A 26754-nucleotide genomic window follows, 5' to 3' on the forward strand; every position below is an offset into this window, starting at 1 on the left:
GAACAAATTTCAGGGTTGTAGCTTTTTCTCAATATTAATTTATGAAGTTGTTAAGTTGCTCCAATGTTGGAAAAATCTTATTATTTTTCTGGAAGAGATATAGTACCACCCTGAAAAGAAAAATCCTCAAAGTTTGGCATTGAAAAAAAAAAAAAAACGTTTCTGCCTGTTTTGATGTTCCACATGTTTTTAGCCTGGGTATTGTACTTCAAGGTCATTGGCACAGTGAAAAGAAGGACTACTACAGTCAGGATAACCTGACTGTAGTAGTCCTTCTTTTCATTGCACCATCGATTCAATTTCTTGGCAGGATAAACCAGCAACTCTGACAGAATCAAGCCCTCGCGGGATTAATTACTGTAAAACTGACAGAGTAGGCTACGGACAAACAAGAGTTCGCCGTAGTTAAATCGTTAACTGAACTGAAGCTATCGACAAGACTCGACAACCTTCACAAACCACCGAAAACTACGGAAGCGCTGAAAACCATAGTTAGGTGAATTAAATTAAATCAATAATAAAAGTGTTCCGAAACCCAAACTGTACAACGAAACATCCACCCCACCAATGGGGACTAAGTTCCCATTCACACAACAACAACCCACTCACTCAATCATCATAACCCTCTGCCGGAAAGATAACAACAACTTTCGTTACCGGTCTACGATACTCCTTGTCAACAGTTTTGACCTTAACATTCCTGATCCTACCATCTGATCCAGGATACACATGGACTACTCGTCCAAGGGTCCACTTCCCTCGAACTGCATTCGGATCAGACAACATAACCACATCGTCTACACGAACATTTCTCTTCTCTACATTCCACTTGCGCCTCGGAACAAGCAGAGCAAAAACGTCACAAATCCAGATCTTCCAGAACGAGTCTATTATCTTCTGGACGAACTCAACTCTGTGTCTTGGATTCGGAGTCTCCCGGAACGGCCCTTGTGGAACTGCGGTGGATGCGAGTCCAAGCAGCATGTCGTTCGGTGACAGGTAGTTTCCATCGTCTTGATCATTCGGCATCCTGCCTATTGGACGTTGATTCACAAGATTGGCCACCTCTGTCAGGCATGTGAGCAGCTCAAATGGTGTAAGAACCTGATCTCCAATCGCCTTGCGCAGTGCGAACTTGCAAATCTTCACCAAAGACTCTGCGCATTCGTTCTGATGGGTAGCTGAGGGAGTGACAAACTTCCAGTCCATTCCTTTTGCTGCACAGAATTCCCTCAGTTCGTCCTCACTCCATCCCTGGACCATAAGACGTAGTTCTTTCTCAGCACCGATGAACTGAGTACCGTTGTCGCTGTAGATGACCGCTGGTTGACCTCTGATCGCAAGAAATCTGCGTAGGACTTGCAAAAACTCCATCGTTGAACAATCAACGGCAACATCTAAATGTACGGCGCGAGTGTTCATACACGTGAATATCACCCCGTAGTGTTTCGTAGTTTTGTTCCTTCCCACTCGAACATGGTACGGGCCGAAGTAATCGCAGGCGGTGAAATGGAATGGAGGTGTAAACGGAGCCACTCGATGAGAAGGAAGGTCAGCCATTAACTGCGTCTCAACTTTGTGCTCTGCCTTCCTGCATATAACGCATCTGAACTTGACGGTTTTGACGATCCTCTGAACCTCCAAGATCCAGTAATTTTGTCTCACCATGGCGGAAGTGCTGGCCACCCCACCATGACCTCCCTTCTCATGAAGGTATCGAACAATCAGCTTGGCGATTTGACACTGATGAGGTAGAAGCACCGGATGTCTCTGCTCGTAGGACACCACGTCTCCACCGGCTCTTCCACCAACTCTGATGATCCCCTCATCGATGTACGGACTGAGCGTTGCAAACTCTCCCTTCTTCAGTCTGTCGTGTAAAGGCTTCTGTGCCTTTCGTACCCAGAAACTCTCAGCATCTTCCAGCTCCTTTGGTAGGATTGCCTGCTTTCTGGAAGTGGCTCATCTTCATTTGGCGTCTTGTTACATTTAGCCTTCAGATTCCTCACGAACCTCTGGACGTAGGCAGTAACTCGAGTCAGCTTAGTCCATTTCGAGTACTTCTCAGAGTCAATGCAGTCTGCATCCACTTCAACCATGGCCACTTGGTGGTCTCTGCGTTGTTCTCTGTCTTCAGTGTTCCCCTCTGTTGTTATGTCTGTTTCTGGCCACATCTCAACCGGCGAGTAGAGGAATTAAGGTCCAGTTCTCCATCTCTCCATCAGTTTCGTCGGCTCGATGCCTGTAGACAGATCGTCTGCAGGATTGGAATCACCTGGTACGGGATTAATTGGTAAGAGAACTCATCCTCCCGTTGATTCCATACTGTCCCAAGCACCTTCACGTTTGATTGGTTCTCTACCATTCGGATCTCCTTGTTGGCTTCGGATGTCTTCCCCCTTAGTGCTGCATTTGACATCCATTCTTTGACTTTGAAACCTCTACCAGACAGAACCTCATCGATGTCTTGTGTCAGGAGAGACGCTTCATCTTCTGTCATCACCGACGTACAGATGTCGTCCATGTATATATCTTGCTCTATCACCCGGGAGGCTTGAGGGTGATCTTTCTTTCCTTCTTCTGCAGTACGTTTCAGAGCAATCTGGGCCATTGCTGGAGCCGGTTTGTCTCCGAAAGTGACAACTGTTTTCATAAACACATCTGGTTCCTTGTCGGTCTGCATATCTCTCCATAGGAATCGATGCACGTGCTGATCGATTTCAGGAATCAGGACCCGATGATACATCTTTGATATGTCACCATAGACTCCCACTGGTCTTTCCCGGAAGCGGACCAGGACTCCAAACAGATCCCTCAGAAGATCCGGACCTTTCATCCAATAGTCGTTGAGACTGTGTCCTTGGAAGACTGAGGAAGAGTTGAAAACAATCCTCAACGGGGTGCTCTTCTTTTCGGGCCTGATGATGGCATGATGACCGATGTAGTGAACTGGGCCATCATACAGCTTCATCTCTTCTGGCGTTAGCTGTCTGGCAAAGTTCAGGTCCAACATCTCTTTCATTTGCTGCTTATATGCATTTGCGTTGTCTTCGTCTTTTGCCAGATTCTTCTCCGTATGGAACAGCATTCTCTCAGCCTGGCTCTTGTTATCTGGGAGCTCGTTCAGATCTCTTTTCCAAGGATAGGATACCATCCATTGACTTCCCACCTTCTTGCAGGACTTCTTTATCACTTCGTACTCCTCAGTTTCTACCTTTGTCATTTTGGTTGGGTTACACTGACATCCTGGAGCCTCCACACCCATTGCTTCTGTACTCCAGAACTCTGACAACTCAGTTACGGCAGCTTGGACATGTAGGACTCTGTGGGTCAATCGTGAGGGTGTGTTAGCGGCACCAAATACCACCCAGCCAAGAGGTGACTTCCGAGCTGCACAACTCACCCCTTGTCGTGTCTCTCCGATATGCATCTTTGGATGATCGATGCCCACAAGCAAGTCCACTGGGCCTCCACCTCTATGCAGCTCATGTACATCCAAGCCGAGTTGTTTTGCCTCCTCTGTCAGTGAAGCCTCTGTTACCTCGTCGCTGATGCAAGGTAGTCCTATGGCCGAAACAGTGTACCTTTGCTGACTGTCCATGGAACGGATAGGAACCTTGTACACTTTCGTCGTTACTTCTTCCTGCTCACCACCGACCTTTGTGATGGACACGGAGATATTGCGTCCCGTCAACTTCAGCTCATCAGCAACAGACTGTCGGATGATACTGATCTGTGACCCAGTGTCAAGAAGAATGTTGCCCTCTCTGTTTCGTTGTTGACTGCCAACGAACTCTGCCTTCACAACCGGTAGTAGGGCATCTTGGCCTTCGATGAACGCTATGTTCGATCCCACAGCGTTATCCCGTGCCTCGTCGTGGAGGAGTGAGTGGTGATAGTACCTGCACTGAACACCACCTCTTGACTCACTGCACTGCTTCTTCTCCTTGCATGTGGTCATCCGATGGTCCCTTCCTGCCTTCTTCAGGCAGCTGAAGCAGATGTGGTTCTCCATTGCCAGCTTCAATCGGTTTGGTTGAGCCATGGCAATGAACTTCTTGTATTGGTCTGTCCAATGGTCGCTGGACTCACATAGCCAACATCTGTAAAACGGCCTCTGTTGCGTTTGTGCATCTCCCTTGATTGATAGATGATGCACCTTTCCTTTATCAGCTGTCTCACTCCTTACTGGCGCTATGGCCCTCAACCTGGATTTCATCTCTCCTGTCATCCAGTTGATTAGGAGACTCAGTGAGGCAGGCTTCTTTTCTTGCTCGAGGTGTCTGAACCAAACCTTTCTGTCATCACTGCCCATCTTCCTCTCTATCAGAGCCAACATCTGGCTATTGTCCATGTCTTGCGGCCGCTTGACCTCCTTCAGTGTGTTGTAGCTCCTTTGGATCAGGTGCACCAAATCACAGAAGCGTGCATCTTCGCCGTTTCTCAATGCCTTGAAAGAGTTGACATCATGAACAATGGCATCAGCTATAAAGCGAGTGTCCCCATAGACGGAGTCTAGGTATTCAAGCACTGCATCAAAGTCCTGACCAATACCTCTAATCATCTCCAAGGGCTTCCCACTCAGGCAGGTGCGTAGGAGGCTTATTCTGTCTCTCTGGGTATACCTCCCTTCAATCATGTGCAGGAAATCTCCTCGGAAGCTGTGGTACTCTGGGACGTCACCGCCAAACCTTGGCATCTTTGGCTTCTCCATTTTAAAACTGCATGGTCTACCAGTAGGACTAGGCGTAGGTTGACTTTCTGTAGAGACATTGATGGAGTCATCCTCTTCCTTCTCAACATCTAGGACATCTTCAGGTACATCAGCCTGTGATGGACTCTCTGGCTGTTTGCAGTAATCCTTGATCTTCATCTTCAAGAATTCCTCTTGGCATTTGTCCAGCCAGACATCTTGTTTCGCAAAGAGATCATCGTCTTTAATGGTCGCTGTGTAATCTTCATGTACCTTGGTCATGTCTGTGTAGGCCTTTCGGAAACCATGAATGCATCATCAACTTCGGTGCAGGAGCGACTTTCATCTAGCTGAAAATTCAGAGCCTTCTCTTTTCTCGTGAAGTTCGCCTTAGCCGTTCGTCGTTTGATCTTTAAGTCCTCCATGACAGATTATGTCCCTCTTTCCAAGTCCCAGGTCAGCAATCAGAAATTGAATCGATGGCGCAGTGAAAAGAAGGACTACTACAGTCTGGATATCCTGACTGTAGTAGTCCTACTTTTCATTGCGCCATCGATTCAATTTTTTGGCAGGATAAACCAGCAACTCGTGACAGAATCAAGCCCTCACAGGATTAATTACTGTAAAACTGACAGAGTAGGCTACGGACAAACAAGAGTTCGCCGTAGTTAAATCGTTAACTGAACTGAAGCTATCGACAAGACTCGACAACCTTCACAAACCACCGAAAACTACGGAAGCGCTGAAAACCATAGTTAGGTGAATTAAATTAAATCAATATTAAAAGTGTTCCAAAACCCAAACTGTACAACGAAACAGTCATTCAATTCAATACTGTGCAGATTTCTTTTGATTTTTCTGTACAAACAGGGTGGTACTATATCTCTTCCAGAAAAAATAATCATATCTTTTCAACAATTCGTTTTGAGTTATTGGCTGTCAAATATATACTTAATTCTTTTTATCATTTATCAGTCCAAAGTGTTCAAGACATAACTTGCCAATAACACTATTGCAATAGGCATTTGCCAGTTTTAAGTTGCAAAGGTGTGTCATAGTTTGTAGCCAGTAGATATAGTGTCTATATTTTATCATTTATTCTTTTTATCATTTATACTTTATTCTTTATACCTTATACTTTAAGTCCAAGAAGAAGAGGTCCACAGAAAGGATGGATAAGCAATGAGTTGATATTGCTTGAATCCCATTTATTCATTTCTTAGGGACATTGTGAAGGAGTATTAACATGTTATTCCCAAGAGAAATTCAGATACAGTTTTGTTTGAATCAGCACTGTGTTATATTTCTCAATGTAGTGTTAGTATGCCAGCAGTGGAGAAGAAGCAGAAATGTGTTCATTGTCGTTTGATTCATTGCTGTTTATTTTCTGTATATGTTCGTATATATGTTTATGACAGAGCGTGGTGGCCAATAGGCTAAGGCGTCGGACTCGTGATCCAAGGATTGCTGGTTCGATTCTTGCCTAGTTCATTACGTTGTGTCCTTGGGCAAGATGCTTTATCTCACTTGCCTCTCTCCACCCAGGGGTTCAATGGGTACCTGTGAGGTAACTTGTCATTGGGCGCAGTATATAACTGCTGCCGACTGGAGGGATTGTCTCTGGGACAGGTTATCATTGACCAGGGGTAGTATAACGTCTGTAAAGCGCTTTGAGACCTATCGTTGGTATAAAGCGCTATATAAAAAGCAAATATTATTATTAAATATATTATTCTAATACTAATCTTGATTTTAACCTTTTACTCAACTTGTGTCATCTTCATTATTGACCAATCGGTCAGAACTCCATTTGTCGTAAGTAACTTTCATATGTAATTGTTTCAGTATATGCTTTATTCCATAGTGTTTCATAAGTTTCACATTAGACCATTATTTTATTTTTAATTCTATACAATTTAGTTCGCAAAGTGGAGAAAACCGATACTTCAGATGAACATTAGATGGAGCTTACTCACACTTTTGCTGAAGCTACAGCTCTAACTGTAATACTGATTCTTCTGATACTTCAGATGAACTTAGGGGAGGCTTACTCATTATTTAAAGTGATTTTGGTTTGTTTTTACATTCTGTCCAACCACTTTTGCTAATTAGCTACAGCTCTAAACGTAATACTGATTGCATTTGCTATTATTTTTTAGTGAATATTCTGTCTTTTACCCGGATGATTTTATCCAAGAATCTTTGTACTTTCAGTCAAAAGAGTTCAAACAAAACTTGTCGATAAGAGCGTTTGTAAAAGGTATTTGCTTATTTAGTAATAATTGAACAAAAACAAATGGAATGTAAACTGCCTTAGACATTCAAGTAATTATCTTATCAGTGATGACTCAAACATGAGAGTAATCTGATATTGCAACAATAAAGAGACATAATCCTTACCCATGTGTGTGTAAATGCTAGTAAATAAGTTCGCTAACTTTTGTTTGTGGAAACTTGAGGCTCGTTTGGATATGCACCAACACTGATGATTGAGGATGGTCGGTTTTGAGTTCAAATCGTCAAAGCCCCTGATAAATCAATATTAGAACAAATGTGACCGTTCTATGGAATAACAATATGCTAGCAAAGTCCTGTTACTGTTCAGTAGTTGATAAGCATCATAATTTGCATTGCATCTAATTCACCGATTGACTAGTCACAATAAAAAAAAAAAGGCAAATCTAATACATGTAGCTAAACTTCAAGAATGTGATCAAGCAATTTAGATTCCCGGTTCCGCTTACTTTTTAATAATCACAAAAATCTATTCGCGATAAATTTTGCAGGATTCCTCGTTTCCGAACAGTTCAATCTTCATAGTCATTCTCTCATAAACCTAAAATGTTTTTTTAATTGCCTCGAACTTCAAATCCGCTACGTAAATGGATCTTTCGTATTAAGTCTCACATCACCGGCCTCCACGAAGACTTGGGACCCCTTAACAACTATTAGTTCTACAATCAGGGGGGTAGGAGCCAGGGGGACATGTTGCCCACCCCCCCCCCACTTTTTTTCGTCAAAATAGCAAATGTGCCCTACTGGCAAATGTAATGTGCCCTTTGATGAAGAACTGTCTGTCTTTTGGATATCTTAAGCCTTCGTTAATTTTAATATTTTATTTTAATTATTTATTTTTAGTCTGTACATGCTATTTTCAAAATGGCGTCCCATATCTTTTTTGTAGCACGCTTAACAATAATCATTCTCAATAAATAGTATTGATAGCATTTAATAACACATCATATATATTTGAGTGGTATGGCCGGTGGGTATCAGTTTATAGCATAACGAGTGGTGGGTTTGGAATGAGAAAGTGCCTCTGTTATATTGTACCCCCCCCCCCCCACTTTTTGGAAGCTTCCTATCCCCCTGCCTACAATTATATGTAATCCGTTCTTTGCTCCTTAATCCGCTTCATGTATAATCATGGTTTATTTGGTCCTATTTCCATCAATGTAACTTACACTTATCTAGCGTCATACTTTCATTGTGTTACATTTTGTACTTTTCATTCGACTGCCAAGTATTGCTGACGAAGGTTCCAATATATTCTCTAAAACTGTACTCGTTATTTGTCAATTATGAGTCATATCTTATTTCTCTGGTTTCTCTAATAATATTTTATATATATATATATATATAGGAATAACGGAAAAACTGTTAAACAACTATGCATTTAGAGTAAGGCTGGATCTCGAGTGAGATACAATAATTAAAATAGGTAAGTGTTTGGAAGTAAAACAGCCAATGTTCGGTTTTTGCAGAGCTTTCGAGCAAAACTAGCTCTCCTTCAGTGCATGATCACCGATATATATATATATATATATATATATATATATATATGTATATATATATATATATATATATATATATATATATATATATATATATATATATATATATATGTATGTATATATATATATATATATATATATATATGTATGTATGTATATATATATATATATATATATATGTATGTATATATATATATATATATACATATACATATATATATATATATATATATATTACCGCTAAATAAAATACTCTATACCAGCAGTAATTGCCTTTTTCTTGAAACTTATTTTGAGTGCCTTCTTGAAATATCTGAAAAAGCTTCGTCAAAATGCCAGTCAACGGTTTTAACCATGTGATATTGGAAATGTTATCAACAGTATTTATACAAGGAAAGCGTTTGTTCTTTTCTATGCACTGTGGCAACACGGTATTTCTCATTCTCTAGGAAGATATACGCTTTATAATAAGCGACGTAGCAGATATGGAAGAGGTGAGTAACTTATTAAACTTAATTCTAATTTTTGGTATTCTCCATTGATTAAAAAAATTAAAACAAAATACTTAGAAATTCGTTTGAACCTTTCTCTATTTGTATTATTTTTATATACATTATATATATATATATATATATATATATATTGGAAAAAATTGCAAAGTTTGCAAGTTTTTCACTAGAATTCTCAGTGCTACGCAGAACATTGCCTATATATATATATATATATATATATATATATATATAAATGAAAAACGTAATTATATATATATATATATATTTATATATATATATATATATATATATATATATATATATATATATGATAGAAATATGATAGAATATTATAGAAATCGTAATGAGTTGGAAAATCAAGAACAGTGAAAAAAACTTCCAGCCTCCACTGGGATTCGAACCCGGGCCTCCCGCTTTATATGCGGACATATATCAATATAATACATAAACTAACAATTCACCAAAATGAATATACTCATATGAATGACAGGTTGGGAGAGAATGATGGCTTGGTAAAATTCAAATGTCACTTTTTCGCAACCTGTAAATCAGATTAAGTATATCCTTAGGTGGAGCATTGTTTTGCATTTTTCCGGATTACTTTAAAAAATATAAAACCTTTGAACTGTCCTTTTAATTAACTTACACAAAATAATGTAGTATAATGCTGCCTTTGCTATGCGTGTAAATTATAGGTGATAGCTTGGTGGTATAGGCCAAAACAATGAACTAAATTCCTGTCTTCTTCACACAGATGTATTAAACGACTGAAAGCGTAGACAACGCATTACTGTTTTTTTTTTAAATATCGTGCATATTTGAAGACAATGGAAGGTTTGAAAGGTTCTTGGATGATGAAAATCCCTCGCGTTGTTCTATTATTGGCTGTTTTGACGACCTCATCACATGGAATGGACTCGCTCGACCAACGCCCACGTAAGTAAACGGAAAGTAGACTTCACGAAGAAAACCTAAACTAAACCTAATTATGTGATTTTGAATATCGAATGGCATAAAAAATAAAATGGGATGAAAATCTACCAAAATAACGAATGGCATAAATTATATAATGGTATAAAATCTACCAAAATATCGTCACTTTAAGTTTGTGTGCTTCGCAACCAATGTTTGAATGTTTCCCTCTTTTATAAACATGCACATCACAGCATACAGAACATACAACACACACAGCGCATAAACAACACACACCGCGGCACACTAATCCACAACACACATACCCGCAGCTTTGCCCTATTTTTAAACTGGCAAGATCAAGTGATCACTTGTAAATATTTCGACAGTATATATTACCTGACCAAAATTTAACCATGATCAAACATAACGTTGTGATGTATTGGCCTACTAAGTGACTCGTTATACTCTTTTCTTTTTACGCAATATCGTTATAACCATACGATTATAAACAGTCTCTATGTAAGGGGACTTGTTGGTCGAGAGTGGATCAAATTCAAGTTTGGCTTTCATTCACATGCCCTTTATATCCTAGATGACTTTTCTCGTAATAATAGTATCTTCTAATCTCAAGATTTCTGGGTTTTTCTATCACAAACAAACATTGTCCTAGGTCACGCAGTTTGACTAATTACACGATAGCTTAAACTTGCTTGAAATGACCTCGGGCAAGTGATTGCCAAATTAACCATGGATGCACTTGAGGCTATATTAAGAAAATATATACTAAATGCAGCTTAATTGTCTTCTTTCAAGAGAACGGGGTTTTTTTTTAATGAAAAAGAAAAGAAGGGAACGGTTTTAGTGTTAGGCATTAAATTCTAATATAGACTTACTCAATTTTTATCCAATTTATAAGTGCATATATAATCGATATTTTGGCAAATACCATTTGATATAAATTATGTAACACATAGATTTGAATCATAAAATCTTATGCTCTTAGCGTCATTGAAAATGCAGTTTTTGAGAAAAAAAATCATTTAACAAAAAACAAGCAACGTGTTTTTGACAAATGATAAGTGGGATCTATACTGATATATCACAAGATTTATCATCACATGAATTAAAACCTGCTAAAAGGTAAGAACTTGTGCTAACTGTTTCTCACTTATACTTCTCTTATTATCCACAAAATCTAATGAATCTTTAATGTTGCATTGGGCCTATCTCAAGAGCATAATACCGTGGTGTTAAATTGCTTTTAGGTTATTAAATACTCTAATGGTTTTTAGATTATGATATTGCTGTAATGAAAGTTAATAGAACGTGCATATAACTATGACGTAGCCGACTGGTGACTCTATTAGTGGTTCTCATGAATAATTATGTATGATGTGGTTTTAAAAATATTGAAAGTCGATTGTTCGAAGGCAGAAGAAGAATTATCTAAATTTATCTCACTACACATTTTATAAGGATGTTTTTTTTTCTCCTTTTTTTTCGTGATGCTTTGACAATTAAAGTAAAAGACAATAAAAGGGGAAAACAAGTCAGCTCAACATTTTTTTTAACCATTCATCATATTAACTTCTTTTATCCCTTCCAGACTTTAATTGGACTGGCGAATATAACGATTTATTTAACCTTACAATTTGTCCTATATACCGTTGTGGCGGTCACAACAGAAGCCTTGAAGAGCCATATCATCTCTGCAAATGTGACGATGACTGTCTGTTTTATCATGATTGCTGTTGGGGATATAATGGAAATTCCGTGACGCCGTCTCTTCATACTGCTTCAAATACAAAGGAAACCGACCAGTGCGCAATCGCATACCGCGCTAACGTTGGCACAACCGCCCCGGATGAGTGGAGCACCACAGCTGCGGGATATCGAATGGTCAGTACTTGTCCACCCGATGTACAGAATAGAACGCTTGTTCAACATTGTCAGGATACAGGTGACGTCATTAACACACCACTGGACGTATGGCAAGGATACGCAGATCATCTGCCGGTGCAAGATGATAATACTGGGAAGACGTATAAAAACGTTCATTGCGCATTTTGTAACTTTGTCAGATTTGAAGATATGCGCTTTTGGCAGTTAACCCTATCGATATTTTGTGATCGCAACCAACCACCTTTAAGATGTGGTAACTTCTTCTTTGAACCCATGAAATGTAACGACATGGCAGCCGTACCAAGAGGCTGTATCCACGTAGATGTTGAGTCGTGCCCGGAAACAGCCAATCTAACCATTAAGAATCTATGTGACTCCTACTTAGCTCCTTATGAGTTAAGCGGGCTCATTTTCCGGAACCCGCACTGTGCATTGTGTAATACGCACGGCCCCTTTCCTCCCTCTATCTCGTATTGCCCTTCCCTTGTTGTTCCAGTCAGTTGTTCGTCGAGAGGATTACCTCACACTATTCCGTTTAATTTCTCTTCATTTGGAAATCAGGCATTGCACAAACCGGTTATAGTCTGTGCTACTGGATTGACGTACAACGAAACAACAATGAGCTGCGAATTGTCTGAGAGTGATTTTGATAGATTTATTTGTGACAGATCTAATAACAACAACAATGGTGCAATGATTGAGATGGTTATCGGTAACGAAGATCGAAGTAGAACTACATCGGATGTAGAGGGCATCATTCTGACAATAAACAACACCTTTTTAACCTCCTCTCCTCGACTACAAACAGGCATCGTCTCTTGTGTTAAGGATAAGGACAACGCCATTATCACGTGTTCATCTACGTCCCCTAATATATCTCAATTTGAAAATAATCTGGAACCTTTTATTAAGGAACTGCAACGAAGTGGAGGAATCGATGTAATACGTGCCGAGTTATTCATTGTGTGTACCTCCTCATTTACATTGACTTCAAAGGGTTGCACAAAGCTTGGCATATTCGAAAACTCTGACGTCACACTGGCCTCAAAAGATCGCGACTATTACGTAACAACTTTATCTGAAAATAGAATCTATACTAACGCTGAAGTTTTACGAAAATATTCAAGTTTTCGAACTTCAGACGAAACGGAAGATGATTTGCAATTTAACCTGCATATATCGATTTGTGAGTCATCTACGGAAGATCTGTTGTGCCCGTATACTTTTCTTTTGCAAGACGAATTCTCAGTTGCAAATGGCGAATTAATTCGGAAATCAAGAACAGAAATTTCCATATCGCAAAGGGAATATCTTTTGTCATCTGATGACCAGGTCAAAGTTTGTTTAGACCGGTTATCCGAACCCTCCCCTCAAGACGATCTATTTCTTCTTTTAATATTTATCATCTTCACAACTCTTTCCCTCCTTGGCCTTGTCTTGACCTTTGTAAACTACTGCTTTTTGAAAGAACTTCGAAATCTCCCAGGCAAGTTAACAATGAACTTCATCGTTGCAACGTTTCTCGCGCAACTGCTACTCCTCGTTTCACCAGCAAACGAGGTCATGTGTACACTCGTTGCTATATTTGGTCATTTCATATGGCTATCCACCTTTATTTGGACAACCGTTATCGCTTTCAACGTAACTCAAACATTCAGCGGTACGTCGTCACTCCTCGTTGACGCATCTGTGACGTCACATCTAATTTTAAGAAATACCGTAATAGGGTGGATTTCTCCCGCTATGTTTGTAGGTATTTGCTTCGTTTTCCAAAGATCTGCAATTTTGGAAGAAAGGTTCGACTACGGTAAGGGCGAAACTTGCTGGCTAACTCCACCATTGGCCAACTTTCTATTGTTTGGAATTCCCGCCATTCTCTGCTTGACTTGCAACATCATTTTCTACGTGACGACCGTTCGTGGCATAAGGGATACAAAACGAACTTCACTTGTGGCTACCCAAACTGATGAGTCGACATTGGTTAAAGAAGAAATCGTTCTATTCTTGAAGGTAAGATATATATATATATATATATATATATATATATATATATATATATATATATATATATATGTAAATATAAATATTTAATCCCAAGTGCTTATGATGTTTTTGTTGTTGTTGAAAGATATTAAAATATGATATGAAATCTAATGGTTAAAACTCAGAATATCCCTCATAATGTTATCATTGACCTGCATGGGTCATTAAATTACAAATACAACCAGAAAATACGGTTATTGGTAAAAAAAAAGAGAGAATATTTCACATCCAACAAATCCTTATGTTTCTTTATATCCATAGATCTCAGTGCTGATGGGTCTATCGTGGATTTGGGGCATTCTCTATGGATGTTTTCCACAAGTGACAGCCTTTCTTTACATCCATACATTTTTAAATCCTTCGATTGGTGTTTTCGTTTTCTTAATATACGTTTGTAATAGAAGAGTCATATCAATGTGGAAGGTCAAACTCGGCAAACGGAACTCTAAGCGCGCTACGAGCCAGGACGCTAGCAAGCAAAACATCGGTATCGTTAAAACTGCTTCCACAAGTCTCTCAAAAGGAAGTAGTAAAGATGGTAATTTTGTGTTAGATGAAACGAAGTTGTAGTAATTAATTATTGGTGTTAATTGCACAAAAGATGGCTAGGATAGGTACAGGGGGTGGATGAGAAGGGTGAGAGGATGGCAGTGGTACGGGTGTGGGGTGTGTGTGGGGAGGGGAGGGGCTTGCGACGAGGACTACGGGGGAGGTTAGCGAAGGTTTGATCTACAAAACATGAAATTGAAATTTGTCTGGAGCCATATACTATGGACTAACCGTACAAGAGTACAGAAAAAGAAACGTCTTAATTGCCGTGTTAATTACAGTAATGGAGTGAAGGCTTTGCCCGATATGACGTCATTTTTACTCTCCCACAAAAGACACACAAATCGTAATTTCTAACACACTCAGAAAATTTGGTGGGGAAAAATAACTCAGAATGATTCATTTGTAGAAGTTTTAAATGTTATCATTCTAATCACTCATATTGCGTTATTGTACCTACCAAATGTAATGAGTGTATAATATAAAACTGGGATGGGGTGGGGGTGGGGTGGGGATGGGTGAACTACAAATGCCCTTTTGTAGTACGGAATTAGTACGCAGAAGACTCAGTTATGCGGAAACTTAATTTTGTTCCCTCAAATCAAAGTCCTCGTCGTCTACCCTTCCAAAGTCGTCCCACCTTTCCTCGTCCTCCCCCGAATTAGTTCTTCCTTCGCCGCTTCTAAGACAACTTCTCTGGGATCTGATGTGCTATCGAGATTATCATGTTCGCACTATCGATGCGGTGGACGCATCACCCCACGACACCGGTTCTGCTTACCAACAGATGCATGTGACTCACTGATCGAGAACTTATTTATTCTCACTATAGCCCAGTAGTTCCAAGCCTTGCGAGTTAGACGGGGGGAAAGGCTTTCTGTGTGTTATAAGTATTCTTTACGACGTATTTATATGATGGTTCCTTTCAAACCTAATTATATAGCCTATATATCATTTTATTCATTGATGTTGACTTAATGTAGCTTATATGTATGCCTAGTGGCGTCGCCAGACATTTCAATCTCGGGCGGTACATGGGGAGGCCCAGCACAATCACAGGGGAGAACAATCCTTATTTGTGAATGCCGTCCTGGGGGAGGGTTCTTAGGGGAGGGGTGATTTTTTTTTATATTAATTAATGGTCCTTAGACGCAATCCGGGTCTAAATTTTGCAAGTTGAAGTAATTTTATGTTCAAGAATTTTCGCGCTTATTCTGTCCGATATTTATATTTTTAATTGAGGCAGATAAAGTTTTTGTGTGAGTATTTTTTGTTAACACTACAAATAGCATCTGTGGGGGTGGTGGGCACCTGGGGGCACGATTTTTGTCTGGGAAGGCACGTGACCCTTCCCCCGCCCCCAGGCCACACCTTGGCGACGCCATGTGTATGCCAATATTTACAGTTTTATACACAAAACTCAACGAAAGAGAAAAAATAATTCGTAAGTACCAACGAATTTTATTCAACATTTCAAACATTGTAAGTATGTAATAAAAAAAACAAAAAATAATTTTATCCACGTTTAAGAATTACCGTTGGAAAGTTTATTTATACATATATGTAAAAGTGTTTGATATGTGATCTTGAAATAAAACTAAATAAACTCGGAATATATAATTTAAAGATGATATTACATAAATTATACCGCCTTTTGTTGTTAATGTACAACTACGTGTTTGCAACACATATACGTTTTCTCCTGATCAGAGCGTCCGACCGACGGTATAACTTCCTTCTTCCCAGCATACAGTTCACGCAGCAATCATGAAATCCATGGCACACAATTTTTATGAAACTTTTGGGCCAATACTAATCACGAGCCTTAGGTAGAAAGAAAGACCCATGGCCTGCAGGGCCTAACATATTATCCATTGCCTGTGTAGTTCTGTACGCGATTGCTCCAATATTTCAAGTCGCAACGGTCTAAAAATGTAATGATATCAATTTTAGATCATGAAAGCAAATAACTGATGAATATTCAACGAAAATGCAAGATGCACAACTTGCGACAATGATCACACAGTGGCATAAAATCACCTTTGAAAGCAAGTTGATGAACGCATAAAGGGTGTGAACACTCGCGCAAAAAGAATCGTCTCATGCCGGTAATCTGACCTAGTTTCAAATGAGGTGTAACAGAAGTGTTCGACACCACCCTCGATCCCAGATCATACACACACAGCTTGCTACCGTCGGTAATTAGACACTAGTGTACAATCAAAAACTACAGCTACGGTCAATACCCACAACACAGTGTACATAGCAGCGATGCACATCTCAGGTCTATATAGATAAAAGATAACAAGGTATCACGTTTCATTACTGTCTGCATTTTGTAGTGACAAGAAAAAAACTTCACTTGCAAGCAAGGGAAAGTTAACTTTTTCAAAGGGTGGCACGCGGTTTAATGGGGCGAGTCTTCAATGCCTTTAAGTAACCGGGGGAGCACTCTTCGTTTCAGTAAAGGGGTGAAGGTCCCCACACCTTCCCCACCCCTCCCCTCCCCCTCCGCCCTGGCTATATTACTGCAGCTTCATGATTATTGTAATCATTTCAAAGATACTTGAGCACATTCTTTGGGTATCATGATATAAGGATAGGAAGAAAAAAAACATTCACTAGGTTCTCTTTATGCCTCATTGCCTTATGGTAAGGGCCCAAATCTCTACATAACGCACACTGTTGTGCTACAGGCATCCTTATCCACTGGTTGTTCCCTTACCTCTGTTGCAGAGGATTTCAACACAAGGGAGTGTATGGGTTCATACCGCAAAAGAACATCGGTATAAGTTCTCAGCGTACAAAATCTCACAAGAGGTTTTGAAAAAGCATAACAGATTCCACGGCGTGAGACATAATCACCATTCATTATCACTGTTATTGTGCTATAGGGTCTGTAGAGGGTTGCAGTCAAGAATGGTGTGTTAATTCAATCTTGTCTTCCAACATGATACTATCTGTGCCTCTTTTCGCTTTGATAACACCCCTGTCCGATAGGGTTGTGGACATTGTTCTCGTGTCTCCTTTACCTGTATCGCTAGGAGTGAAATAAGTTTTCTTGGATTTAGCCTTCCACATTGAGTATACTCTTCCGTTACATACGTACACCAAGAAGACAAATACCCCCTGTAAAGGATTCACGAAGGTATGGATGAACAAGAATGCGGTCACGCGTGGAAAGAATCCAGAGAGGAACGCCCAGATCCAAGATAAACCAATCAGAATTGAAATCTGTTGATGAATATGTAGAGAGTAAAAAACAACAACAAAGTGTTCAGCGTTTAACTTTATTAAAATGTTACATGCTGAACTGTCTAAACTTGAACTATTGTAATGGTCTTTACTTGATCAAACCAAAACACATTCGACAGGTTATAGTTTTCTTCCCCGAGTATAGACATAGCATATGACACAGTCATCTACTTGATTGTAGTTGACATCTGTTACGGCAGAGAAACAGAAGATCAAAATGGTTATTTAAAATGATAAAAAAAATGCAATTATTATGACCCTAGTACATGATGGTGCTCACAGTCCATAGTATCTAGTTCATAGTTGTATTCGCAACGTAGGTATAACGCACTGTTACGAAAACATGTACACGGACGAATTGTGTTGGAGTTTTGCATCAATGTGGTATTGTGCGCTAGCCGTAAGGTTTGGACATGCGGTTTTGACAAAAGAATTGCTTTTTTTTTTGTGGTTTCCCGAAAGGGAAATCTATTGAGTCACTCTTACACCGACCTTGCAAATTTTTCTGAGGCGACCGCTGATCGCAAAGTCCGCTATGAATATTACGCGGATCGTTAATTACTATTCATTCATACTTAGTAAAGATTCCTAAATCCTATTGGTCCATTCAGGTCAGCTGACCGTGGTTAATCCTGTGAGTAACGCACGGTAAAATTACCGGCGGATGAATACAATTGATACCATGTTACCATGTTTTGTCGTCTGCCCTGATGAGCTATCGAAATACATCAAAAACACAAAATGGCTAATATAACGTTTAATTAAAACTTCGATTTGCTCACTTTAGACGAGGTAGACACTCAGGAAAACAATGGAAAATTTGCAAACCTGGTTGAGAAAGACTTAATTCACAGAAACGATCTTGTTCAAAAGTCTTGCAAGATGCCATCAGAAGTAAAGGACGCAAAAACATGGATCCGCACTCGAGTCTAGGCCAAAGTGTAGGCTGCACAGCTGTAGCCTCCAACAATGACATTAACGTTACTGCTGCTGTTAGGGCTGAAACGTCTAACATGCCCAAACTGTTTTCCAAATGTTCTTTCCAAAGTCCTGTGAATGTTTACTTCCAAAATTCATAGTTATATCCGTATTAAAACACCAAACAGTTGTGGATGCTTTGAGTTTAAATATATCCAGTATCTGTCCGTAATTAAATGTTCGCAAGGCCGTTATGTTGCTCATAGTGTTATAAATTTAAAGTTAAACGACCGCAGTGCCAAGCACTGTGTAGTGTGTACGTTCAAGTGAGTGTACGTGATCAATACAAGGCCTACTATGTTACAGTATGACTGTATACCATACGTACGTGTTTGTCCCTAGAATGGTTGCTATGGGAACCAGAAGCTGTGGGGTATTGATATGATGAAGCCAACTAGTAATTGTTTGTAGTTCCTTGTTATTGAGACCTTTCAAAAATAGTTTTATGGCCGCAATATTGCCAAACATTAGTTAAAATGTTATTATGGTTCATCTTTTATGAATGACAGCCTTTCAAAGACGTTTCCTTTATAATATTCACTATCGTTCAGTATTACTTTATAATTGCACATGTACATTATTGTTATGCTGGTTGTTAATCGTTAAGTCGACTTACGGGGCATCACTTTAATAAATCTTCGGTTATACGTAACCAAATATGTTTTGTTTTATGATTTTTCCCCCACAGAAATGGTAGTGTATGAATGAACGGGGTTAATCAACGGTCTAGCGTGCGTTACTCACATGATTAATGCACTCCGGGTGTTAATGCTATCGCTGGATGCACTCGGGCTCCGCCCTCGTGCATCGCTTGCATTATCCCCCGATCGTGCATTAATCCTGTGAGTAACGCACGCTAGACCGTTGATTAACCCCTTATTAATTACTATTTAATTACTTTTACAGCTAGTTAATTACTACAGCTAATTAACAGCTAATTAACAGCTAATTAACAGCTAATTAACAGCTAGTTAATTACTACAGCTAGTTACTTTTACAGCTAGTTAATTACTATTACAGCTAGATTCGTCCAACACGGCCGCATACAGAAACGTTGTAACCAAGTCAAAGCCGAAGCCAAAATAAATTAATCAGGTCACATATCCGGAGTCTATGCATGCTTAGTTCTTCAATACCGTCCTCACTTTACCTTTCGGTAGTTTGATTTTGATATTCAGTGACGTTGTCACAATAAGTGTGTCTACGTTTGTTTGTGATAATCAGTAAGTGTGTTGTTGAACAGATGCTGTGATTATTGCAATGTAACAAGTTCATAAAGGATTTATGGAACGCCAAACTAGAAGTGACCGGCAATAATAAGTTCTCTACTGTATGGTAACCTGCATAAACATAAATGATGGTGATATAAAATATAACTCACCTTGATGAATAGAAGAAGTTGTTCCTTCATAATGTTAGATGTTGACATGTTCTTCGCCATTTTAGTATGTTGTTTTGCTTTTCGTATGCCATGAACCGTCACAAGATACATAATAAAGTTACAACACAAACAGAAAGCTGCAGGTATTCCAAACAGCAAGAAATTCGCTAGGCTAGGTCTAAGCCAACAGCTCCCTTCTTCACCGTAGGAAAATTTTCCCTCCAAATTAGTCGACTTTTGTAGAATCAAACAACTGATTACGAAAGCTGCTGGTAACAACCAACCAATTAACATATACGTCAATAGTTGTTTCTTGACACTTGTACCATGTCTGGTAAGTGATGACGTTCCAAATGTTCGTGTGACGTCATAAGCAATGATCGTCATCCACAGAAACGCTGCTAACCACAGAAAATGGCCCACAGTTGAAATGAGGGTGCACAAGACAATGTTTGCTGGTGATACGTAAGAAGGTATGAGTACCAGTTGCGCGAAAAACAAAGCAACGACGAAATTCATCGTGATCATCCCGGGTAGGTTCCTAAGGGATTTGAATATGCAATAGTTGACGAAGGTTAGAAATAGACCAATCAGAGATAGGCTAGTAAATATGATGAATATAACTAAAAGGAATAAATTATAACCAGGGGGCTTGGTTTCAATTATCCAACGAGAACAGACCTTTAACTGTCCGTTTGACAGGATCAAATAGTCACTGACTGGAATTTCATCCTCGAAAAACTGAGATTGTAGAGAGCCGTTAGTGGAAACAGAATAATCTTCTGACAAAAATACAGAGAACGGACACAGGAGATCCTCTCTTGAGATTTGATGGAGGGAAATGTTAAACCAGCTCTCTTCATTGAAGCTTTCGAAGTTATCAGACGAGAAATATTGAAATATGACTAACGCCCTCACATCCGAGTAGACTCGGTTTTGTGAATGAATGATGGCATAGTCCGTCTTTTCGAACATGTACAGAGTAACATCGGATGTATTGAAAACATTGAGGAATGTGTAACTCGAAGGAGCAGACACTACCGTCCCCATTGCTGTACATTCCGCTGTAATATCTAACCGTAAAACTCGAATTCCGTATGTCCAAAAATAATCTCGAATCACCTTCGAAGTAATTCTGGAGTTATTTTGGATCGATGACATTTCTGCCGCAATCGTAGCACATGGCATGAGAACCGTCGTATTGTCGGCATCTGGGTCAAGATCACAAGGATATTCGTGTAAGGACATTACATAGAAATATAATGTAAGCACTGGATGATATGAATTAGCACTAAAATTTAGAAACATCTGAGAGGCATTCAGATCGACAGGCTGTATGTCAAGAAAGACTAAAAAAGGATAGTTTTCCGGCTCTAAGCAGTGCTCTGTGGTCACCACTGTGACATTTTCTGATAATTCACAAACCTCCGAACTCTCATTGTACGTCAATCCTATAGCACAGAAAGTAACAGTTGTTTCGTTGTGAGCTTCTTCGGTGAAGGAAAAATCAAACGGAATACTCTGAGGGAGTCTACCACTAGACCCTGCAGGATCACTAGCTTGTAAATCAGGGCAGTAGTCTTCTTCGTCCTGTTCGAAGTAAGACTGATTGTTACATAATAGACAATGTGGATTTCTATAGACGGTTCCGTTAACTTCAACTGGTGCCAGGTACGACTCACATAATTCTGTCCTCGTTTGGTCAGTATTTGCAGAACTTGGACAGGAGTCTATATCCACTTGTACACAACTCCTCAAATTGGACGTATCTTCAGAATACACCGCTTGAAATGCGAGATCGTCGCATTCATCCGGGGATCGGGTGACGTCACAATTTTCATCGACGAGTAATTGCCAAAATCGCATTTGACTGTACGTCACTGCATTACAACGTGCACAGTGCACATTTTTGTAAGTCTTCTGGGTTCCTGAAGCAAAGACAGGTAGATGATCAACGTACTGATTCCAAGAATCAAGGCGCATGCTCAAAACATCACGTGAGTCGTGACATTTTTGGATAAGTTGGTCATTTTGTACTCCGGGAAGACATTCACTGATCATGTAGAAACCTAATATTAACTTCTCAACGTCCAAACGAAATTGAAAATTTTGAAATGTTGTTGCTATGCACTTCAGTCCATCTTGCTTTATACTATCAGTAGTGGGTGACTTCGAGAAGAAATCACCGTTTCCATGCCAACAGCAATCTTCATATTCAATACAAGAGTCATCACATTTGCATAAATTATAATTAGGACTTGGACATCGGAGTGGTTGACAAGTGGTGATGTTGACATCGTCGGCTAGTGTTATATTCAAAACCAGTTCTGTTAGTAAAGAATAAAAATAATGATAAACAAACGTTGTTTACATATTAATTAAATTATTTTGATTGTTTATAAAAACTTAAAACTAGGCTGTATGTATGGGAAGGGGTTCAGGGAGATACAAGCCCAGGTCAGTTAGAGGGCCCGAAGAAAACATTTGCAGAAGCTCAATGAAAGAAATATTTCATAAAGAATAGTGTATTCTCAAAAGGAGGTCACTGTTACAAATTGGGCCTCAGCACAACCTGATAGTGGTAGTCGTTACAATGTATATGAAATAATCTATTCTAGGTTAGCTTTTTTTACGGTAGCCTATAAGGTACATTAATTAACTAGATATTGAATTACTAGGTCGGGTTTTATGTCGGATGTTTGTCTTTTTATCTCGAAATTTCAACATTTTTACCGCAGTATTATGTCGACCTTGAGAAAAAGCTACAAATTTCAAGTTGAAAAATCGAGTTTTCAGGAACGACTTCATCTCCAATTTTTTTTTTTTTTTAAATATTTTTTTTATTGTTTCTTGTGTCACCGTATCCTTTGTAATAAAAGCCACCCAGGAAGGAAGACAAAAGGGGACAAACATGACATCACCATTGTTTCACTACTACTGAACCCATCATAAGGTAATGACGGTTCTTGTCAAAATTCATACACAAATATTTGGTCTTTAACATCTTCTTGTTTTCTCATAGCTCCCTTATCCATGTTAATACCGCCATAACTATATATAAAAATCACAACTATCTTTCATACCACGCTGGGAAAAAAAAGAAGATATTTGCATTCGGATATAGTTATGAGTGTAGCATTTATATATAATTAGGGTTGATAAAAACAATTTTATTTGGATTGTATTATCCCTCAACATCTTAACATATCACATACCATTTGGAGGAAATTCCATCGTCAGTGATTGGTCTATCAACGAAATAGTCAGAATAACGACCGATGCTAAGGTTATCAAACGATAGCACGTAAGCCGCGACCCTCTGGAAATTCTTGACAATGGAGCCATGTTTGAAACAGATCTTGCGTAAGCCTTGCTATTCAGCCTTGTCTAAAGTGATTCTTCTTGTGCTGTGATAGTAGAAATAATAATCATTATTATGTGCATTAATTAGGTGCAAAATGGTTGAACAGTTACTTTTGACATGAGTTTGGCCAGTTTGACCTATGCGGGTGGGGGTGAGGGAGAGGGGAGGGGTGCGGGGTTCAAGCTGCTCTCTTCAAATACCAAAAAAAAAAAACGATTGTATAAACGATTCAGAGCAGTGTATTTATTATAAGTAGAGAGATGGGATTAAACCCTTTACTTGCGTAGTTTACAATGTGTGTAGTCAATGTAGTGAAGCGTACACTGTAGTCACAATTCGCGTTATGGTTAACTCCAATAATGGGCGGATCTAGGATTTTCAAAAGGGAGATATCCCAGTATGTGTTCTCGATCCATTCTATCATACACCCTTATATCTCTTTCGAAACACTAGATTCATTGCATTAAATCCAACTTAACATCTACATCGTACCCGATTTCTTGTTTATAATAATATTACAGTTTCTTACATATTGCCCTATTACGAATATATATATATATAATATATATATATATATATATATAATATATATGCACATATGTATAGACAGATATAGATATAGATAGATATAGATAGAACCAACAACTTGATCCATAGGCTTGTTCGACCTCCAAAGTTGCATATAAGGAGGGGAGTTTTAAAGGAATTTTATAAGTGCAGTCTATTGGGTATTTGAACAAACTCCATAATTTTTCATCGCCACAGTCTTAGTTCGGGGATTTTTTCTCCTATGATTCAGGAGAAGTGAATTTTTGAACCTCACGCCAACTTAATATAATATGTATATTTAGCGGAGAACGATGAGCGACGGTGACGTCATCGCGGCACTTCGTTTCTGGGGCTGCAGGGTCACTATCATGAGCAAGCAACACTGTAGCGAGGAAAGTTAAACATTTTGAAAGTAAAAAACTGCGATTTAAATTTCCGGTGAAGTTGCAAGTTAGCAACTTTTTGGAGAGTTTAAACATTCCAGAATTCCATAACTAGTTCTCCTTCGTAATATGATGTTCGGAAATTTGTTATTAGCTTAGAGTGAGATCTGATCGATTCTGACCAATGTGCCGCACTGACGTCAACTCTCGACGTAAGTCAGTGTTTGATTCGAATTTTCTGGCAGGACGGGCCAACATTTCAAGCACTCTATCACAGAAACTAAAATTTATCACAGGGCAAGGCCTAGGGCGATACAAAGACAGAAATGATATGACCGGAAGGAATGGATCCCATTTTTTCACTAAAAGATTCTGTTAATCCCAATATGTCATTCTGAGCTGATAATCTGAACCAGCACGTCATTTGCCTTTTGTAAGTATTTTGCACAGAGCAATTTGGATATGCTACAATGAAGTAGATTGTAAATATATTAGGCAACTTGCAACTGCGGGTTTTCCTGTCTAAATCTTATTTCTACCATGGAAGTCTTCCGAACATCTCTATCATAACTTCCAAGAATATCCAATTGACCGCGGGTTAACGTTACACACAGGTGTGTCCATTCAGATTGAACTAAAGGATATAGCCCGTAGTTTTATAAATTGGATTATACGCTCACCCAGCAGAAATATATATAGGTTTCATCGACCAATTGAGATCGAGTGGTTTGTTTGTCTGTAAATGGCACATAACATAAGGGTATGCAGTCACACCATGATAGATATAGTGATATAGTTGATAAAGTATAACGTTAACCTAGAACACTTTGTAAGCAAGTTGTGAATTCATAACTTGGCTATGCCGTTGAGGGCGGGGAGGGGTGGGAGGGGGTAAGGTGTAGAAAACGGTGGAACTGATATCTTATCCAAACGAGTTCTATAGAGAAAGACCATTGTTTGCGAAACTGTTCATTACTAAACCCTATATGATACCGGAGGGCAAAATGCGGCCCGTCGGTAAGGTCCGCTTGCAGCCCTTAGCGAGTTCTCTGCAGCCATGGTGAGATTCTTAAGACCCTGCCAATACGACCAGTATATATGACCTTATTCCGACTAGGAATTATGAAAGAGCTATATGAGGTCCAGAAACTTTTTTTTTAATAACCGTGCATAATGATAAATCGTTCAGTTATTGAGAAGTGTAGGCGCTGATTTGGCAATCACATATTACATAATTTAGACAGAATGACACATATGCATTAATAACTGAATGCCAATTGCAAACTTTGTACACAATTATGTGTAATAAGGCAAATGGGGAACTAATAATTTTTAGAAAGAAAAAAAGGGGCCAACAGATAACCTTTTCCACTATAAATCGTTTTCAGCTTGGTAAACGTAAATATTTTAATTAATGATGCTGATGAAATCCTCAACATTTGGTTGCACTGAATATACTTTCGATAGTTAAGTTACACCATTTGAAGAGTTAGCCGTTACTGGATTGGTTAACTGTTGCCTAGTATATGTAAGGCCCATACACATATTACATAAACAGCCTATGTGAACACGTTTTAGAAACTTACGAAGAGCTTTATGTTCACCGGCCCTGCCCAACAATTGAAGATGAAACTTCTCGTCACTTACTTACCAACTCACTCAAAATAGGCCACTGTTCATCGCTCTCCCTCAGATAGACCTGTGTTTTAGAAGCACTGATTTGCACAACCACTGCAACTTTAAAATATGCCAACCCCTTTCACTGTAAAGATTAAAACACCATTCATTTTAATTCCGAAAGTGATAGTTAATAGCTCACACTAACGCATATAGCTTTCGGGAACGATAAAGCCGTACTGAACGTGATTGAATAAAGCGGTACAATGGAATCGTTTATGCGAAATCTTGTTCAACCCATCGCTTGAGTGATTACTAACAACACTATGGTGACGTAACGTGTGCTATTTGGGCTACTTAACGCTATAGTCACAATATACTGTGCAAGAGAAGGCAGGCTATAAACGGGAGGCCCGGGTTCGAATCCCGGGGGAGGCTGCCAATTTTTCATATGCCGGTAATAAATAGAAATAATACCGGCAATAAATGGAATTAATACCGGCATTTATATATGATTAATACGGCATTAAATAATATAAATACCGGCTTTAAATAGACCATCTTTGTTTAGTTGGCACTGCAACTTTAGTTGCGCTACAGTGTAATATACAATGTTATTAACAAGTATCCAGCTCTTGTGTCAGGCGTGAACCTTCCCCCGTTCATCCAGAGACACTGGTGCGACCATTGAAGTAAAAACAGTTTTACCTCCATGGTGCGACATTGTACTCGTCTTCATTCAGGAGATGCAAATTTGGGCCGACGTTCTGTCTGCCCAATGGGTTTAGCTCCTGTTACTCTTTTTGTTCTTTTCAATCT

The 26754-nt window shown here is 39.2% G+C and overlaps 2 protein-coding genes, 1 long non-coding RNA gene and 1 pseudogene across 4 annotated transcripts in view; 2 read left to right on the forward strand and 2 right to left on the reverse strand.

Annotated features, from left to right (window-relative positions):
* The window catches only part of LOC139965405 (uncharacterized), a 72982-nt gene extending 64725 nt beyond the window's left edge, over positions 1–8257 (forward strand). Inside the window, exon 2 of the long non-coding RNA XR_011792235.1 lies at positions 6338–8257. This is a non-coding gene — a long non-coding RNA (uncharacterized lncRNA). The remainder of the gene's footprint in view (positions 1–6337) is intronic.
* LOC139971775 (uncharacterized) lies at positions 22–6342 on the reverse strand (annotated as a pseudogene).
* A 515-nt stretch (positions 8258–8772) lies between the features above and the next one.
* LOC139965426 (uncharacterized) lies at positions 8773–14729 on the forward strand. Its single transcript, XM_071967759.1, has 4 exons — positions 8773–8981; positions 9754–9935; positions 11521–13826; positions 14121–14729. The coding sequence occupies exons 2-4, from the start codon at positions 9827–9829 to the stop codon at positions 14427–14429; spliced, it is 2724 nt and encodes a 907-aa protein (XP_071823860.1). The 5' UTR covers positions 8773–8981; positions 9754–9826; the 3' UTR covers positions 14430–14729.
* A 1120-nt stretch (positions 14730–15849) lies between these two features.
* On the reverse strand, positions 15850–26227 carry LOC139965411 (uncharacterized). 2 transcript variants are annotated; one of them, XM_071967752.1, is made up of 4 exons: positions 25978–26227; positions 23238–23429; positions 20023–22349; positions 15850–17642 (listed from the first exon to the last, which is right to left on the reverse strand). In XM_071967752.1, exons 2-4 carry the CDS (start codon positions 23365–23367, stop codon positions 17322–17324), a joined length of 2778 nt encoding a protein of 925 aa, XP_071823853.1. In that variant the 5' UTR covers positions 23368–23429; positions 25978–26227; the 3' UTR covers positions 15850–17321. The 2 variants fall into 2 exon arrangements, with proteins under 2 accessions (XP_071823853.1, XP_071823844.1); XM_071967743.1 differs by having other exon boundaries at positions 25970–26227.
* Positions 26228–26754: the final 527 nt, after the last annotated feature.

The sequence above is a fragment of the Apostichopus japonicus genome, chromosome 1 (genome assembly GCF_037975245.1).
Source record: "Apostichopus japonicus isolate 1M-3 chromosome 1, ASM3797524v1, whole genome shotgun sequence".
Taxonomy (NCBI): domain Eukaryota; kingdom Metazoa; phylum Echinodermata; class Holothuroidea; order Aspidochirotida; family Stichopodidae; genus Apostichopus; species Apostichopus japonicus.